Genomic DNA, 20154 nt, shown 5'->3' with positions numbered 1-20154 from the left:
ACTGTGACTGTTTATTATCTATTGTCTTAAATTTAGCATTGTATTGTGCTAGATCTTAAATAACTTTCTGTGCCTGAACACAGTGTTATCTATATGGCCCACGTGTACTTTCTGTCTCTTTGTGTTGAAAAGAGATTTAAAAAGCCTGTGATAAGAGGCAGCCCTCAAAGGCTTAGAAATTAGCATATGAGCCTACCTATGTTTAGTTTAAACTAAGAATACCAAGAGAAAAAAGCAAATTTGATGATAAAAGTAAATTGGAAAGTCAATTAAAATTAAAAGTCCTATCTGAATAATGAAAGTTTCATTTATACTTGACTGTCCCTTTAAAAGGCGAGTTTAAAATCCTCCACTATGCACAAAATATAGACAAAATAACTCATTGTGTAGTTCATTAACAAATCTAGACAGGCCCAGAGGCTTGTTTCCCCACAGAAAACCTCTGAATTACATTGTTTCCAATGCAGCAAAGGATTCTGGGTAAGATATGCAAATTAAGTACACGATGACACACCTTTTTACTTCAGTCTGCTTTTCAGCAGGTTCCCTTTACGCCAAAGTATCGCTGTTCACACAACTTATAAACTTAGCTAGGGTCAGTGCAGTGATTTAGTGATGTCCAGTTCATGAACGAATTGTTCATTTGAACTGGATCTTTTCAGTGAACTGTGTGAATCAGTTCACCAGACTGAACTGATTCGTTTGCAAACAGTTCACTTCCTGAGTCTGCAGCAGCACTGGTAATACGATCCTAGAGTCTGTACTGCTTCTGCTAACTCCTCCTTTGCAATGAATCAGACAGTCTCACTCTAAGATCATATTACCAGTACTGTTACTGATTCAAGAAGTGAACTGTTTGCAAACAAATCAGTGTACTGTTAACTCCTTTGCAATGAATCATTCAGTTAACAGTACACTGATTCAAAGATACCCCTAACTGCATTCCTCCATAAAATTGTATTTTAAAAGAATTAATGTTTAAACAGCCCCAAACTCTGTATGGCTTATAAATAAATATAAGGTTGAGACCTGCTGCTTCTGTAAGGGTTAATTTAAGGTGCAGTTAGAGGTATATTTGAATCGGTGTACTGTTAACTGAATGATTCATTGCAAAGGAGTCAGTTAACAGTACACTGATTCAAATATAACCCAAACTGCACCTTAAATTAACCCTTAGAGAAGCAGCAGGTCTCACCCTTATATTTATTTATAAGCCATACAGAGTAGATATGCATATCTGAAAATACATACAACACAGTACAAAGAACAGAGTATACAGCATGCTTTGTTCTATGTACTGTGTTGTATGTATCTGTGAGGACTCAGGAGGAGCTGAACTGTTAGACACTGAATCATGATTCAAACATCGGATCAGCGGGCAGAGAGTCTGCAGTAATAAAATCTGCAGCTCTGCATCACATGCTCAAGTGAACTGATGAATCTGTTCAGTTAATTGAACTGTCCAAAATGAACCATTTCATCTAAATGAACTGAACTTCCCATCACTACAGTGATTTCATAACCATTCCAAGACAGAACTGTTTTGTGGTTTTTGCCACTCATCAGCTGGGAGAAGGTTAGAATCACTGCTGGGTGAAATTGATTCCAGGCAGAATACAACAACATTGTAAATTAGGGGGAGATAAAAGGCGAGTTTAAAATCCTCCACTATGCACAAAATATAGACAAAATAACTCATTGTGTAGTTCATTAACAAATCTAGACAGGCCCAGAGGCTTGTTTTCCCACAGAAAACTTCTGAATTACATTGTTTCCAATGCAGCAAAGGATTCTGGGTAAGATATGCAAATTAAGTACACAATGACACACCTTTTTACTTCAGTCTGCTTTTCAGCAGGTTCCCTTTACGCCAAAGTATCGCTGTTCACACAGCTTATAAACTTAGCTAGGGTTAGTGCAGTGATTCATAACCATCCCAGGACAGAACTGTTTCGTGGTTTCAGAACTGTTTCGTGGTTTTTGCCACTCTTCAGCAGACTGAAGTAAAAAGGTATGTCATTGTGTACTTAATTTGCATATCGTACCCAGAATCCTTTGATGCATTGGAAACAATGTAATTCAGAGGTTTTCTGTGGGAAAATAAGCCTCTGGGCCTGTCTAGATTTGTTAATGAACTACACAATGAGTTATTTTGTCTATATTTTGTGCATAGAGGAGGATTTTAAACTCACCTTTTTATCCCCCCCTAATTTAAAATGTTGTTGTATTCTGCCTGGAATCAACTTCACCCAGCAGTGATTCTAACTTTATTCTAGCTGATGAGTAGCAAAAGCCATGAAACAGTTCTGTCCTGGGATGGTTATGAATCACTGCACTAATCCTAGCTAAGCTTATAAGCTGTGTGAACAGCAATACTTTGGCGGAAAAGAAACCTGATGAAAAGCAGACTGAAGTAAAAAGGTGTCTCATTGTGTACTTAAAGTGCATGTAAAGTCAACCTACTCGCTCTGCATCATAGTGTGTCATTTCAAAAATAAAAGTGAGTTTCATTCATCAAAATGTGAAAATCGCATTCTAAAAAGAAATATTTCATAATTTACTTTCTATTCTTCTCGGCGATTCCTCCGCCCGCCATTATGGTCCCACATAAATTTGATGATTGACACTTCTCTTTCGGAATATTTTCCTCACCCCCGGGGCGTCAGGCCAGTTGTTCCCTACGTCACGCTAATCTACTGCGCATGCGCGAACTACCCGATATACTATACTTTGTTACGGAGTATTAACGCATGCGCAATGTGATACGAGGTGCCGAGGTTTACAGCGTATTGGTTGCTGAACGCATGCGCGTATTGTCATCCAAATTGTGAACGCATGCGCAAATGAGACCCCTAATCGTGAACGCGATTCAAAATGATGTCATCGAGTGGGCGGTAGATATTTAAATGATGCATGGAGAAAAACAGGAAGAAGATGGTTGGGAGGAGTTCAATGGATAGCACGGAGCTAAGTTTAGATATCAAAATAACGATAAACATTATTTATTTTAAAATAATATTATTGCGGTTTGAATATTTATAAGTGTGTGAACAAGTTGGTAACAATTAATAACCAAAAATTTACATTCACTTTAATTTGTATATTTTACTCAGATTCCTTTGCTGCATTGGAAACAATGTAATTCAGAGATTGTCTGTGGGAAAACAAACCTCTAGGTTTGTCTAGATTTGTTAGTGAACTACACAATGAGTTATTTTGTCTATATATATACAGTACATACAAAGATGCACACACACTTGTATATCTATGTGTATATGTATATATAAATATTTTATACCAAATTTTGTTGTCTTGTGTGTTTATCTTTCTATCTATCTTAACATAATATATAAATATAGGGCTGATCTTTAATTTTTCCAGGGCTGCTTTTTATTCCCAGTCCGGCCCTGTGTTTTCATGTAATTATTTGTTTAAGTGCAGTTTTACTGTGGTGCTGCTGAGTTTGCCTCCATTTTCTGTTTTTATTGCCACAAGACTAGTGCAATAAAAAAGAGGCACAAAAGGATTTGCGCTATTGAAATCAACCACCAAGTGATCCAAAAAGCTAAAACATATGGCGAATTTGTATAGGGAGATAGCACAAATTAATGAGCTACTATATATTATTTAGGCAAATGAAAAATATGAAAATTACAAAATAAAGATTACACAAAAACATACAGTCAAATGCTATATTATAAGAATCTCAGCAATTATAGAGTGGCTCACATATTTTAACGTATCATCTTCTGTGTGTGTTTTTAACGGTGCGTTTTTATTTGTGTAATCTTTATTTTGTGATTTTCATATTTTTCATTTGCCTAAATACTTATATAGTAGCTCATTAAATTGTACTATCTATCTCCCTATACTAATTCACCCCCCACTTATAATCTCACAAGTAAAGTGGCACAGCACTGTGTTTTGAAACTGTTGGTGTTGTACTGTTCAAAATGATTCAAAGTTCAAACATGCTGCAAAATAAAAAAAAAGGAATAGTAGATAGTACTGAAAGCTATACAGTATGTATTATTAAGTCATCTCATGCAAGGATTAACAAATTTGTTACAAATCTAGCAGCAAGCAAAGATATACAACAGCCATTTTAGGAACCAGATATATTTATTTTTGTAAATAAATATATGTAGATTAATTTTTGAAATATTAGTAGTCAGAATTAAAATTCACAGAACTGTTTTTTTTTTTTTTACTTATTAATATGAGTGTGAAACTGTGAATTTATATGCTAATGTATTTAGAAGACAGCAGTGGGAATATTGACAACTCTCACATTGCATAAATAATAATCTCATATTCCTTATTTGGGCATGAGACATATTTATGTACATTTATGTGGGATAATACTGCTGTCTTGTTGTTTTGTAATAGTTTTAGTGTGTGTCGCAACAGGCTTGTTGTATAGTGATTCTGTGACACATCACATTTTCTAAATTACTGCCATGATAAGTATCAACAGGTAATCTCAACCAGCTTGTCTGGACACACTGGTGTGTTACAGCACTTGCTTAGGGGTATCACGGAATGTTATGGCAGGAAATGTGGACAACCTGTTAGACACTATTAAAATAATAATAAAACAAATGTAAATATTATCTATTTTTACATTTTTCACTATTACAGATACATTTTAAAGTTTGTACAATGAGCATAGTGCTCTCTTTTTTTTCTTTTTCTTTTTTTTACTATAGATGACATCGTCATTTGGGTTTGAAAAATAATTCAGGGCATCGCAAGTAAAAAAGGTACAGATATGGATATGTAGAGATGTATAGTTTTCCTTATTTTTAAATAACATTGCTCTGATTTTCAGACTCTTAACCAAGCCCCAAAGTTTTAGGAGAATACCCTACTGACATATACCTACTCCAGCTTGCTCCTGTTTGTTTAAAGGGTCTTTTCATATGCGGGGGAGAGGGAAGTGTCTGCTTTTTCCAATTCTCACTTGCAGTGGGCTTTCCAACTACCTTTTTAACAGAGCTAAACTGGGAGCTTCTAAGTAAGTTTTTAAACTGTTTTATACTGGATTTTCTAGATCAGTATCTGTGCATATTATTCTTTATATTAGTGTCTATTATAGTGGTGTCTATTAAATGCAGTTATATGAAAATTGGTGTATAGTAGATAGGGTAGATATGTGATAGTGAGGGCAGTTAAGCAAGATATGTGCACTTATATTGTTTTGGCTTCCAGCTTTCCACCTGTCATTAAGTGCAAATATTGAGGTATGCACTGGTTCAGCTATAATTAAAACCTGCCCTGTTGGGGGTACGTGCGGCCCGCGGCATATGTGTTTCTCCGGCGTATCATATCTAGTGCCTCACCAGCCTCTGACGTCACTGCATGTCACTTCATTACACATCTTTCAGTCTGTAAAACTTCAGGAATGTTTTTAATAGCTTGGCTGAAAATAACATTGGATGGAGTTGGCTATTTGACCATTTTAGAGTGTATTTTGGTAATTCAAATTAAAGGGACACTGAACCCAAAAATTTTCTTTTGAGATTCAGATAGAGCATGCCATTTTAAGCAACTTTATTATTTACTCCTATTAGCAATTTTTCTTCGTTCTCTTGCTATCTTTATTTGAAAAGGAAGGCATCTAAGCTTTTTTTGGGTTCAGAACTCTGGATAGCACTTTTTTATTGGTGGATGAATGTATCCACCAATCAGCAAGGACAACCCAGGTTGTTCACCAAAAATGGGCCGGCATCTAAACTTACATTCTTGCATTTCAAATAAAGATACCAAGAGAATGAAGAACATTTGATAATAGGAGTAAATTAGAAAGTTGCTTAAAATGTCATGCTCTATCTGAATCACAAAAGAAAAAAAATGTGGGTTCAGTATCCCTTTAAGCACTCTATACATGTATACAGATTGTATTGTTTTGCAGTCGTATAGCACCAGACACCTTACTTTTCGTGGATTTTATTCATATAATAGGGTGGCCAGGTATTGTGATTTTCATTTGAATGACAGGTGTGTGTGGCTGTGTCATTTTTATTACATCAAATCAGTAAATCAGTTAATCACAGTTTATCAAGTGTGTGTGTGACTGTGTGTATAGGGGGGTAGGAATTATGTCACAATAACTTCACTGTAGGTATGCCACACAAAAACAAACAAACGGTTCTTGTGGTTACTTTATATGGGACATGAATTTGCATGGCACAATTTGACTTTCATTACTGTAGATGTCTTGTTCACAAATTGCCTTACAATGTGTCAGTTGGTAGAGCATACAAACATAAGGGGGCCATTTTACAAGTGATGCTAATTAATAGAAGAGAGTCCTTTATCAGGAAATGTTCAGTGTATCTGAAAACACAAATAAATCTCATTTTGACTTATGTATAGTACAGTTTTTTTGAGTTGCAGGTTGTTATTTTGAACACCAGTGGCAGTAGTGTGCTGAAATTTGTTAAGTTCAAGTTCAACATAAATTGCATAGAATAAATTGCGACAACATAAAGTTGCAGAAAAGAAAATGAAGAACTATATGTTTTGCCATATAGACAAATTAAATAATAGGTCAAGTATTCATTTTTTAAACAACCTCTATATTGATATCGATAAAGTTATTTGTGTCAGTGATGGCAGTCTGCTGATCCGTCATGTCCATGATGAGGATCTAAGCTAACACACACACACCGCCGGCTCACCTCAGTAAAAATGCGGTCCGCACTCTCCCCCAGTTCCCACTGCCTGTCAGTGCCACTGCTCACTGCTGAATTAAATAATTATTAACCGGACCGGTCCTCATGTGATGATCTGTGTCAGTTATAAGTGATGTAATATACACCCGGTGTACATTACATAACTTATCATGACTGACACAGATCATCACATGAGGACCGGTCCGGTTAATAATTATTTAATTCAGCAGTGAGCAGTGGCACACTACACCGGCACCAGTAATGGTTCTTCTTCACACAAGTCAGAGACAGAGTCAATCAGTACCCCTCTTTTCTTTCATGTAATTAGCAAGAGTCCATGAGCTAGTGACGTATGGGATATACATTCCTACCAGGAGGGGCAAAGTTTCCCAAACCTCAAAATGCCTATAAATACACCCCTCACCACACCCACAATTCAGTTTTACAAACTTTGCCTCCCGTGGAGGTGGTGAAGTAAGTTTGTGCTAGATTCTACATTGATATGCGCTTCGCAGCAGGCTGGAGCCCGGTTTTCCTCTCAGAGTGCAGTGAATGTCAGAGGGATGTGAAGAGAGTATTGCCTATTTGAATTCAATGATCTCCTTCTACGGGGTCTATTTCATAGGTTCTCTGTTATCGGTCGTAGAGATTAATCTCTTACCTCCTTTTTCAGATCGACGATATACTCTTATATATACCATTACCTCTACTGATTCTCGTTTCAGTACTGGTTTGGCTATCTACTATATGTAGATGAGTGTCCTGGGGTAAGTAAGTCTTATTTTTTGTGACACTCTAAGCTATGGTTGGGCACTTTATATATAAAGTTCTAAATATATGTCTTTAAACTTATATTTGCCTTGATTCAGGATGATCAATATTCCTTATTTCAGACAAGTCAGTTTCATTATTTGGGATAAAGCATATGAATAATCAATTTTTTTCTTACCTTAGAAATTGTTTTCAAATTGACTTTTTTCCCTGTGGGCTGTTAGGCTCGTGGGGGCTGAAAATGCTTCAATTTATTGCGTCATTCTTGGCACGGACTTTTTTGACGCCGGAAGTTGTCCGTGATTGCGTCATTTTTTTGACGTTTTGCACCAAAAATGTTGGCGTTACCGGATGTGGCGTCATTCTTGGCGCCAAAAAATGTAAGGCGCCAATAATGTGGGCGTCTTTTTTTTGGCGCTAAAAAATGTGGGCGTCATTCTTGTCTCCACCTTTTTTTCACATTATTTCAGTCTCATTTTTCATTGCTTCTGGTTGCTAGAGGCTTGTTCATTGGCATTCTTTCCCATTCCTGAAACTGTCATTTAAGGAATTTGATAATTTTGCTTTATATGTTGTTTTTTCTATTACATATTGCAAGATGTCTCAGATTGACCCTGGATCAGAATCTACTTCTGGAAAGACGCTGCCTGATGCTGGTTCTACCAAAGTTAAGTGCATTTGTTGTAAACTTGTGGTAACTGTTCCTCCGGCTGTAGTTTGTGATGAATGTCATGATAAGCTTGCTAATGCAGATAGTATTTCCATTAGTAATATACCATTACCTGTTGCTGTTCCCTCAACATCTAATACTCAGGATGTTCCTGTTAATATAAAAGAATTTGTTTCTAAATCTATTAGGAAGGCTATGTCTGTCATTCCTCCTTCCAGTAAACATAAAAGGTCTTTTAAAACTTCTCATTTTTCAGATGAAATTTTAAATGACCGTCATCATTCTGATTTGTCTGTTTCTGATGAGGATTTTTCTGGTTCAGAGGATTCTGTCTCAGATATTGACACTGATAAATCTTCATATTTATTTAAGATGAAATTTATTCGCTCTTTACTTAAAGAAGTTTTAATCGCTTTAGAGATGGAGGAATCTAGTCCTCTTGATACTAAATCTACTAAGCGTTTAAATTCGGTTTTAAAACCTCCTATGGTTATTCCAGAAGTTTTTCCTGTCCCTGATGCTATTTCTGAAGTAATTTCTAGGGAATGGAATAATATGGGTACTTCATTTACTCTTTCTCAAAGGTTTAAGAAATTGTATCCTGTGCCATCTGACAGATTAGAGTTTTGGGACAGAATCCCTAAAGTTGATGGGGCTATCTCTACTCTTGCTAAACGTACTACTATTCCTACGGCAGATAGTACTTCCTTTAAGGATCCTTTAGATAGGAAGATTGAATCCTTTCTAAGGAAAGCTTATTTATGTTCAGGTAATCTTCTTAGGCCTGCTATTTCTTTGGCTGATGTTGCTGCCGCTTCCACTTTTTGGTTGGAGGCTTTAGCACAACAAGTATCAGACCATAATACTCATAGCATTGTTAAACTCCTTCAACATGCTAATAACTTTATTTGTGATGCCATCTTTGATATCATTAGAGTTGATGTCAGGTATATGTCTTTAGCTATTTTAGCTAGAAGAGCTTTATGGCTTAAAACTTGGAATGCAGATATGTCTTCTAAGTCAACTTTGCTTTCTCTTTCTTTCCAAGGTAATAAATTATTTGGTTCCCAGTTGGATTCTATTATTTCAACTGTTACTGGGGGGAAAGGAAATTTTTTGCCTCAGGACAAAAAATCTAAAGGTAAATACAGGGCTGCTAATCGTTTTCGTTCCTTTCGTCAGAATAAGGAACAGAAGCCTGACCCTTCCCCTAAAGGGACGGTTTCTGTTTGGAAACCTTCTCCAATCTGGAATAAAACCAAGCCTTTTAGAAAGTCAAAACCAGCTCCCAAGTCCACATGAAGGTGCGGCCCTCATTCCAGCACAGCTGGTAGGGGGCAGGTTACGTTTTTTCAAAGACATTTGGATCAATTCGATTCACAGTCTTTGGATTCAGAACATTGTTTCACAAGGGTACAGAATAGGTTTCAAGGTAAGGCCGCCTGCGAAGAGATTTTTTCTCTCTCGCATTCCAATAAACCCAGTGAAGGCTCAGGCATTTCTGAAATGTGTGAAACACCAACAAGGTGGTCTCCTTGCAAAATTCCTTATTTATTTGTATACAAGAGGAACAGGAACAAACAAAGTCACGACGTTTCGGGGCCGTGCCCCTTTATCACATGATTAAGGGGCACGGCCCAGAAACGTTGTGACTTTGTTTGTTCCTGTTCCTCTTGTACACAAATGAATAAGGAATTTTGCAAAGAGACCACCTTGTTTGTGTTTCATACTATTGCTTGCAAGTTGGCAGTTACTTGCACCGGTCTCCTGTTTCCTGGGTCTCAGTGCTGGATACTACTGTTTTTTGCATATTTCTGAAATGTGTTTCAGATCTAGAGTTGGCTGGAGTAATTGTGCCAGTTCCAGTTCTGGAACAGGGTCTGGGGTTTTACTCAAATTTATTCATTGTACCAAAGAAGGAGAATTCCTTCAGACCAGTTCTGGATCTAAAGATATTGAATCGTTATGTAAGAATACCAACATTCAAAATGGTAACTATAAGGACTATTCTGCCTTTTGTTCAGCAAGGGCATTATATGTCCACAATAGATTTACAGGATGCATATCTTCATATTCTGATTCATCCAGATCACTTTCAGTTTCTGAGATTCTCTTTTCTAGACAAGCATTACCAGTTTGTGGCTCTTCCGTTTGGCCTAGCAACAGCTCCAAGGATCTTTTCAAAGGTTCTCGGTGCCCTTCTCTCTGTAATCAGAGAACAGGGTATTGCGGTATTTCCTTATTTGGACGATATCTTGGTACTTGCTCAGTCTTTACATTCTGCAGAATCTCACACGAATCAACTTGTGCTGTTTCTTCAAAGACATGGTTGGAGGATCGAATTAACCAAAGAGTTCGTTGATTCCTCAGACAAAGGTAACCTTTTTGGGTTTTCAAATAGATTCAGTGTCCATGACCTTGTCTCTAACAGAAAAGAGACGTCTGAAATTGGTTTCAGCCTGTCGAAACCTTCAGTCTCAATCATTCCCTTCGGTAGCTTTGTGCATGGAAATTCTAGGTCTCATGACTGCTGCATCGGACGCGATCCCCTTTGCTTGTTTTCACATGCAACCTCTTCAGCTTTGTATGCTGAACCAGTGGTGCAGGGATTATACAAAGATATCACAATTAATATCCTTAAATCCCAATGTACGACACTCTCTGACGTGGTGGATAGATCACCATCGTTTAGTCCAAGGGGCTTCTTTTGTTCGTCCAACCTGGACTGTGATCTCAACAGATGCGAGTCTGTCAGGTTGGGGAGCTGTATGGGGATCTCTGACAGCGCAGGGGGTTTGGGAATCTCAGGAGGCGAGATTACCAATCAACATTTTGGAACTCCGTGCGATTTTCAGAGCTCTTCAGTTCTGGCCTCTTCTGAAGAGAGAATCGTTTATTTGTTTTCAGACAGACAATGTCACAACCGTGGCATATGTCAATCATCTTCCATGTGGGACTCACAGTCCTCAGGCTATGAAAGAAGTATCTCGGATACTTGTATGGGCGGAATCCAGCTCCTGTCTAATCTCTGCGGTTCACATCCCAGGTGTAGACAATTGGGAAGCGGATTATCTCAGTCGCCAGACGTTACATCCGGGCGAATGGTCCCTTCACCCAGAGGTATTTCTTCATATTGTTCAAGTCTGGGGACTTCCAGAAATAGATCTGATGGCCTCTCATCTAAACAAGAAACTTCCCAGGTATCTGTCCAGATCCAGGGACCCTCAGGCGGAGGCAGTGGACGCGTTGTCGCTTCCTTGGAATTATCATCCTGCCTATATCTTTCCGCCTCTAGTTCTTCTTCCAAAAGTGATTTCCAAAATTCTAATGGAACGTTCGTTTGTGCTGCTGGTGGCTCCAGCATGGCCTCACAGGTTTTCTGGTTTTGGTATGCGGATCTCATTCGGATGGCCAGTTGCCAACCTTGGACTCTTCCGTTAAGACCAGACCTTCTGTCTCAAGGCCCTTTTTTCCATCAGGATCTCAAATCATTAAATTTGAAGGTATGGAAATTGAACGCTTGATTCTTAGTCATAGAGGTTTCTCTGACTCAGTAATTAATACTATGTTACAGGCTCGTAAATCTGTGTCTAGGAAGATTTATTATCGAGTCTGGAAGACTTACATTTCTTGGTGTTCTTCTCATAAATTCTCCTGGCATTCTTTCAGAATTCCTAGAATTTTACAGTTTCTTCAGGATGGTTTGGATAAAGGTTTGTCTGCAAGTTCCTTGAAATGACAAATCTCTGCTCTTTCTGTTCTTTTTCACAGAAAGATTGCTAATCTTCCTGATATTCATTGTTTTGTACAGGATTTGGTTCGTATCAAACCTGTCATTAAGTCAATCTCTCCTCCTTGGAGTCTTAATTTGGTTCTGAGGGCTTTACAAGCTCCTCCGTTTGAACCTATGCATTCTCTGGACATTAAATTACTTTCTTGGAAAGTTCTGTTCCTTTTGGCCATCTCTTCTGCTAGAAGAGTTTCTGAGTTTCTGAGTTAGCTCTTTCTTGTGAATCTCCTTTTCTGATTTTTCATCAGGATAAGGCAGTGTTGCGGGCTTCATTTAAATTTTTACCTAAGGTTGTGAATTCTAACAACATTAGTAGAGAAATTGTTGTTCCTTCATTGTGTCCTAATCCTAAGAATTCAAAGGAGAGATCTTTACATTCTTTGGATGTAGTAAGAGCTTTGAAATATTATGTTGAAGCTACTAAAGATTTTAGAAAGACTTCTAGTCTATTTGTTATCTTTTCTGGGTCCAGAAAAGGTCAGAAGGCCTCCGCCATTTCTTTGGCGTCTTGGTTAAAGTCTTTGATTCATCATGCTTATGTAGAGTCGGGTAAATCCCCGCCTCAAAGAATTACGGCTCATTCTACTAGGTCAGTTTCTACTTCCTGGGCGTTTAGGAATGAAGCTTCTGTTGATCAGATTTGCAAAGCAGCAACTTGGTCTTCTTTGCATACTTTTACTAAATTCTACCATTTTTATGTGTTTTCTTCTTCTGAAGCAGTTTTTGGTAGAAAAGTACTTCAGGCAGCTGTTTCAGTTTGATTCTTCTGCTTATAATTTCAGTTTTTTTCATTATTAAGATTAAAACTTTTGTTTTGGGTTGTGGATTATTATTATTTTTCAGCGGAATTGGCTGTCTTTATTTTATCCCTCCCTCTCTAGTGACTCTTGCGTGGAAGTTCCACATCTTGGGTATTTATTATCCCATACGTCACTAGCTCATGGACTCTTGCTAATTACATGAAAGAAAACATAATTTATGTAAGAACTTACCTGATAAATTCATTTCTTTCATATTAGCAAGAGTCCATGAGGCCCACCCTTTTTTGTGGTGGTTATGATTTTTTTGTATAAAGCACAATTATTCCAATTCCTTATTTTGATGCTTTCGCTCCTTTCTTATCACCCCACGTCTTGGCTATTCGTTAAACTGAATTGTGGATGTGGTGAAGAGTGTATTTATAGGCATTTTGAGGTTTGGGAAACTTTGCCCCTCCTGGTAGGAATGTATATCCCATACGTCACTAGCTCATGGACTCTTGCTAATATGAAAGAAATGAATTTATCAGGTAAGTTCTTACATAAATTATGTTTTTTACCTCCTACCCGGCCTACCGGTATTGTGCTGTCACTGTCCGTTCCTCAGGCAGGGGCCAGGGCAGCAGCTAATGATGTTGTCAGTCTAGAAGTCCTCCGGCGTCCGGATCCACCTCTGTCTGTCTCACTTGAGCCTAGGCTACCACGGGTAACAGGCTGCGTGCTGTCAATCACCAGGAGAACATACATGACCGGCGTTGATTGGCTGAGGCTCCCAGTCCCGGCAAAATAAGAGGCCTCACTAGAGATGCCTCTATAATAGGTTAGCCGCGCTGCAGCTACAAATAACCTTTACTGGGTGGCGCAGCAGAGCGGGTAGTTATAAAAATTAATGCAAAATATTGTGCAATAGACAGAAAGCAGAACCTGCTGCCTCTATTGCGCAATATTAGAACATTTTGAAAAAAAATTATAATTTTTTTTATTTAATAAAATTTTATTTTTAATTTCAAGTTGCCCCAAATGGCAGGTGCGGCAGTGCCTCGCCTGCCTCCTATGAGTGCACGTCACCTATATATATATATATAATAGAAAAAAACTTATTGAAAAGCCTTTTTTTTGCACAACTCTTCTAATGGATTGGAATAATGGTCTTAGTTTATCATCAATATATGCAACTAAGCGTTCTTTTGAAAACAACTTTATCTGCAAGATAATTTTTCTCTCTGATAGCCATAATGAGATTAATTCCAAGCTCAGATATCACTGTACCTTAAAATCACCACGTAGATCTGATGACGAGGGTACTTGTAGCTTTCAATTCGTCCATACAAGGAGTACAGGAGAGGGACGACAACATTAATGATCGAAACTACTATAGGAACCTGCAGGGTGGCCGCTTGCTCTGTCAGCGCAGTTGGGTAGGTGTTCTGAGGAAATCAAATAAATTGTGAAACATTCATGCTCAGGCAACTAAAGGGGGGTTAACATTAACTCTTCAACAATTGATGTTTATATATATATATATATATATATATATATATATAGGGTTGCCATATTTCCACTTTAAGGAAGGACACATATGAAAAATACATATGTCAGGGGCTGTTTAAATAAAGGTTTAAATAATGTTCCATTATAAGAACCGTGATGAATAAATAAAATAAAATACCATTGATACATAATCACAAAGGAAATAAACGCCGGCGCAGCAGCCCGCTGCCGTTCCAATGCACAAAAGCCACGCAGTCACGTGAAGAAAAAAACGAGCGATTTTCTGATTCAGAGTAAGTGTCAGGTCCTCCATTAGTTTGTCTGAAAGAGTTTCCTAAATGAAAATGACAAAAACCCAATGTTGTAATTCAAGCAGAACTTTATTTTGTTTTATTTTTTTAATACACGTTGGTATAATGTGAGGTAATGTTACAAGTCTGATGAAAGTAGCATTTTTATATCCACACATGAGAAGTGAGTAATAATAGTAAAATATTTTAAAGGGACATGAATTCCACATTTTTTTGCTTTCATGACACAGATAGGGCATGCACATTTTTTTGCTTTCATGACACAGATAGGGCATGTACATTTTTTTGCTTTCATGACACAGATAGGGCATGCACATTTTTTTGCTTTCATGACACAGATAGGGCATGCACATTTTTTTTTTTAAAATAACTTTTTATTGAGAAAATTAGGTTCCAACATAGATCACATAACGTATCCACACAGGGATGTACATGTACTGGAACAATCAAGTTTTTTGTGTATAACCTAGGGCAAACATACTCAATAACCGGAAACAAATAACAAAGAGGATTAGTGCACTGTCATCTAAGGATTCACATACAGGTAATTATATAGAGTACATAATCGACAATTTATAAGCATCAAAATATGGCAGTAGAATTGGGAGAGTTGTTATTTAAAGAACTTCCCATTGGAAATGCCCATGGGTGACAGAATTATTTCTCAGTAGTTTATATTCTATTATGTGGTAAATGTTCCCTACATCAGCGGAGGGGTCACTCTTTAACTTGTCTACGCTAATGATGCCGAGATGTAGGAAGTTGGCTTTGGTCTTGGCCACTCTGGGGCCAAAGTATATGGGGGGAGGGAAGGAGAACAGCGGGCGAGAGCCGCTCTAAATATAGGGGAGGAGAAGCGGAGGTGGGGGGGCGGAACTTTCCGGGATAAAACATTACAGTAATGAGGAAAGTGAGGGGAGGACGTATGAGTTGACTAGAGGGGCGGTTATTTCTAAAGATAGGGATCCGCAGAAAGGTAGAAAGAGGACTAGTTATTCAAGCTAAAATCTCTCAATGTATCACTTAGCCCAGGACCTCAAGAAGGGCAAGGGCATTGCAGACTATCAGGTACTTTAAACGGATAAGTCTCAAAATTAGGGGTGATAGAGTTTTTTTATATTGGCATTTGAGGGATGGTACATGTCTAAATAAAACACTAGATCTCAAAGCTGGGGCTTACAGTATAAGATGTGGTGGACAACCATGATTGTATTGAACTGAGTGGAAAGTACACCTTATAGAATATAAATATCAGCATAGAGTTATTGTATTTAAAGGGACACTGAACCCACATACTTAGTGGGTCTTTTTGGCCATTAGCTCCGCCCCCCAGGGCATGCAATTTTAAATAACTTATTTAATTTGTTTAGTTCTCTTGGTATCCATTGTTGAAAAGCATACCTAGGTAGGCTAAGGAGAAGCAAGACTCTTCTGGGAGCTAGCTATTGATTGGTGGCTACTACACATATATCCCCTAGTCATTGTCACCCCAGGTGTGCTTAGCTAGCTCTCAGTAGTGCTCATGCTTCTTCAACAAAGGATACTCTGCCTATTTTTAAAGGTTTACTCTTCAACAAATAATACCAGGAGAGCAAAATAAATTTGATATTGGAAGTAAATTGGAAATTTTTTCGTTTTGTTTGCATGCTCCAAACAAATCCTGAAAATTTAAAGGGATAAAAGGTCAAAATTGAAATGTGCATGGGTGCTTTTTAGTTTTAAATAGAAGCATTTTTGCAATATACTATACTTCCATTAGGAAAAATGCTTCTAGTAAAAGTTATTACTGTTTTTTTTAGCAGCATACGCACATATGCTGTAAGTGGCTCGTGCACAAGTATTCGAGAGCTGGTGGCGTCTATTATGTCTGTGAATATTTCATTTGAGTCATAGGGGCCAATTTATCAAGGGTCGAAAAGCTCGCCGGAAACAGCAGTTATAAAGCTGCCGTCTTAAGACCGATGCTCCTTAAATGGTCAACCTGCTCTGAGGCTGCGGACATCAATCCGCCCGATCCTATACGATTGGCTGCGAATCTGCAGGGGGCGGCATTGCACAAGCAGTTCACTAGAACTGCTTGGGCAATGTTAAATGCCGACATTGTATGCTGTTGACATTCAGCGATGTCTGTCGGATATTGATAATTCGCCACTGCTGACTGTTTAAGAAGGTGTTTTGTTTAAATACTGGTGCACGGGCACTCACAGCATATGTGTGTATGCCGCTGAGAATCAGTAATGACTTTTACTAAAAGCATTTTACTAATAGAAAGTATATTGCAAACTTCTAGTAAAACTGAAATGCACTCGTGCACAATTGCACATAGACTCTTACTTGAATTTCATTCCTTACAATGACTGGCTACATTTAGCATGAAACTAGCTCTCTGCTAATTTACTCTCACGCTTCTCAGATTTCCTATATAACATTTCCTTTTTATGTCCAAAGTGCAGGGCAATGTGTAGATCTTTAACCCTAAACCACAGAATTTTTTGTGACCAAACCGGTTTTTCTGGACAAAAGAAAATCATTCTACACATGATGATCTCTTTACACAAAGCTCAAACTGTGGATGCTTTAAACGCCCTGAAAGTCAAAGGATACTAATAGGTTTGTTTCATTTTTACATTACCTTTATTTGGGTGCTTAAACTTTTTTGTCTCAGTTTCACAATTTTTTGACTCGTTATGCTGAAATCCCAACTGCACAGAAGTTTGGCTGCATTTCCCGAGATGGAACTTGGGTTTATAAAATTGTCCCGAAATGATTTAGCCATGCTGAAAAGAAAGAAGATTAAACAATATCAATAGACTGTATGTTCAACCTCTCTTTTATAATGCATTAGCGGCATAATAAATAAATGACTTGCTACCAACGGAAAGAAAAATCTCCTGTAAACAGAGGTCGATGATATGTAACTTCTATTATAATACCATATAAGATCACTATCTGCAATAGCTTTCGTTCTCTTTCATTTTAGTTGTTGACATTGCCCAGGAAATGTATCTAGGAGCTTTACAATATAACAGAATATTTAAAGGGACATGAAACCCAACATTTTTATTTCATGATTCAGACAGAGCATACAATTTTAAACAACTTTCCAATTGACTTCTATTATTTAATTTGCTTCATTCTCTTGGTATCCTTTGTTGAAAAGCATATATCGATAGGCTGAACTTGTATGCCCATTTTCATTGGCTTACAAATGTGTTCAGCTAGCTCCCAGGAGTGCATTGCTGCTTTTTCAATAAACGCAACCAAGAGATTGAAGCAAAATTGAAGAAGTTAATTGGAAAATTGTTTAAAAAATGTATAATCATGTCCCTTTAAAACAATCTGTGACAATCTTTAACTGTCCTTTTTTAATATAATGTATTAAAATTATTGCTTTTAAAATAAATACTTTTTTCTGCATTTTAATAGCTGATACAATTGTACCAACAGCTTGAATTGTATAAAATAATTATATTTTGTTCTTCTATTTGTTCCTCTTCTAATGATTATCAAGTCCGTTGACAATGGAATTTGATGGCTGTCAATGTGTCATTCAGTATCAAGAATTTATAATTGCCCTGTAAATAATAATCAAATCTGCAAGGTTTGACGTGTAATAGACATCCAAATGTATTAAATTACTGACCACCCCATGCCCCAGTTTTTCTTTTATTAGTACAAACAGGGGCAACAAGATCAGATAACCAGAAGGTAACCACTAGACATGTGCGTTTCGTTTCGTTCCGAATCGAAATTCGGACAATTTTGTAAAATTCGGATCTTTGGATCGATTTGAATTTCCGAATTACCTTAGCAACGAAACTAAACTAATCTGAATGCATTTGTAATGAATAAATCTGAATTAGTTTGGATTTATTCGTTACATTCGAATGGCCATGGACTAATCACAATTACACTAGTATTGAACAGTATGTTAGGTTATATTACTCTGCTAGCTCTGTGCAGGGCACAATATGTAGCTGGTACCAGTGAGGTTGGTATTTAGGTGGGATGTGCTGTGTATTACACTAGCATTATGTACTGTATTTTAGGTTATATACCTCTGCTAGCTCTGTGCATATTGTGTAGCTGGTACCTGTGAGGTTGGTAGTTACTTATGTTCATTCTGATGGGTTACACCTAATATAGAGTACATAATACTAGTCTAATGCACATCCCACCTAACACATACCGAACTTCTGAATTTACAAATCGAATCCAAACTGAATACATCCGAATAAATCCGAATTCAAATCGATCCGAAAACGAAATTCAAAAAAATCAGAATCGGTTCAAATGAACCGAAACAAATTTTTACACCGCGCACAAGTCTAGTGACCACTCAGCTCATTAGATTTTACACAGCAAGCAGACGGCCCTTCACTTACTCTGAAGGGTTCATGCAGCATATTGTGCATGCGCGGCAGCCCAGTGAGTTTGCTGTGTAAAACCTATTGGGGGGGAGAGAGAGAGCTCAAAAGAGAGGGGGAGAGAGAGAGAGAGCAAACGAGAGGGGGAGGGAGAGAGCGCAAGGGGTGGGACTGCTGTACTGCAAAAAATGGCCTGTGTGAACGGGCTTTAGGACTAGTAAATACATATTTAGGTATAAAAAACACATGCTTATAGGTTTTATGGAAAAAAAAAAAATATCCACCAAAAGATTTAAAAATACTTTTACTAGCTAAATAACATATGATATGTCATAGGACTGGTGTTGGTTTACTCATTAAGGGCTTAACTACAAGAGGAGCGCTAATTTATTGATAAATAACCAGTCATTACAAGCAATTAGCGCTCAGAAAATTAAACAGAGATCAGATCTCTGGTTAATTTTCTAAAAGTGCCCCAAATACCCCCAAAATAAAGGGTCTTTTAGTTTTTTAGGCAGTTTTTAGGGGCTAAAAGTGGTAGGTGTGGGGGGATAGAAAAAAACCTGCACTGAAAAGTACCTTTATATTGCGGTCCATGGGGACTGTGTGTTCCCTGTAAATATATACAGTATATACAGTATCTCACAAAAGCAAGTGCACCCCTAACATTTTTGTAAATATTTTATTATATCTTTTCATGTGACAACATTGAAGAAATTACACTTTACTACAATGTAAAGTAGTGAGTGTACAGCCTGTATAACAGAGTAAATTTGCTGTCCCCTCAAAATAACTCAACACATAGCCATTAATGTCTAAACCGTTGGCAACAAAAGTGAGTACTGCCTTAACCCTCTTGGGCATGGACTTCACAGGTTGCCAATGGAGTCCTCTTTCACTCCTTCAGGACAGTTGATTCCTACTGAGAATGAACAAGAATTCACAGTGTGTATATATATCAATCTGTGATTGGCTAATGGCTATCATGTGATTCAGGGGCAGAGAAATGGAAAGAAATTTTGAAATTTGCCACAAACAAATATACTGCCCTTTTGAATTTCAGAGTAAGTGCTATTATGTTGTCTGTTTATTATGCATTTAAGGATTATACAAATCTACTGCATTTAATAGCCTGTTTTATTTCATACCCTTCTCTACTACATTACCTGTATAATAAGAGAAGGAAGCAGGCAAGCAGGTACAGCCCAATGGTAAATATGTACGCCAGCTGCATGTTGTAGGGTGCGAGAGTTTCATCTTTTCTGATGGTAGCATTAGTATAATATCCATAATACAAAACAGTATGTTCAAAATACCCC

At 37.6% G+C, this 20154-nt stretch overlaps 1 protein-coding gene across 1 annotated transcript in view; it reads right to left on the bottom strand.

Annotated features, from left to right (window-relative positions):
• The window catches only part of TMC5 (transmembrane channel like 5), a 197784-nt gene that overhangs the window by 69058 nt on the left and 108572 nt on the right, over window positions 1-20154 (bottom strand). Inside the window, exons 9-12 of the mRNA XM_053694248.1 lie at window positions 20002-20153; window positions 17101-17245; window positions 14336-14491; window positions 13936-14093 (exon numbers count right to left, since the gene is read on the bottom strand). Of these exons, the coding sequence (XP_053550223.1) occupies window positions 13936-14093; window positions 14336-14491; window positions 17101-17245; window positions 20002-20153 (611 nt within the window). The remainder of the gene's footprint in view (window positions 1-13935; window positions 14094-14335; window positions 14492-17100; window positions 17246-20001; window position 20154) is intronic.

The sequence above is a fragment of the Bombina bombina genome, chromosome 11 (genome assembly GCF_027579735.1).
Source record: "Bombina bombina isolate aBomBom1 chromosome 11, aBomBom1.pri, whole genome shotgun sequence".
Classification (NCBI taxonomy): domain Eukaryota; kingdom Metazoa; phylum Chordata; class Amphibia; order Anura; family Bombinatoridae; genus Bombina; species Bombina bombina.
This window is presented reverse-complemented; position numbering and strand designations above follow the sequence as displayed.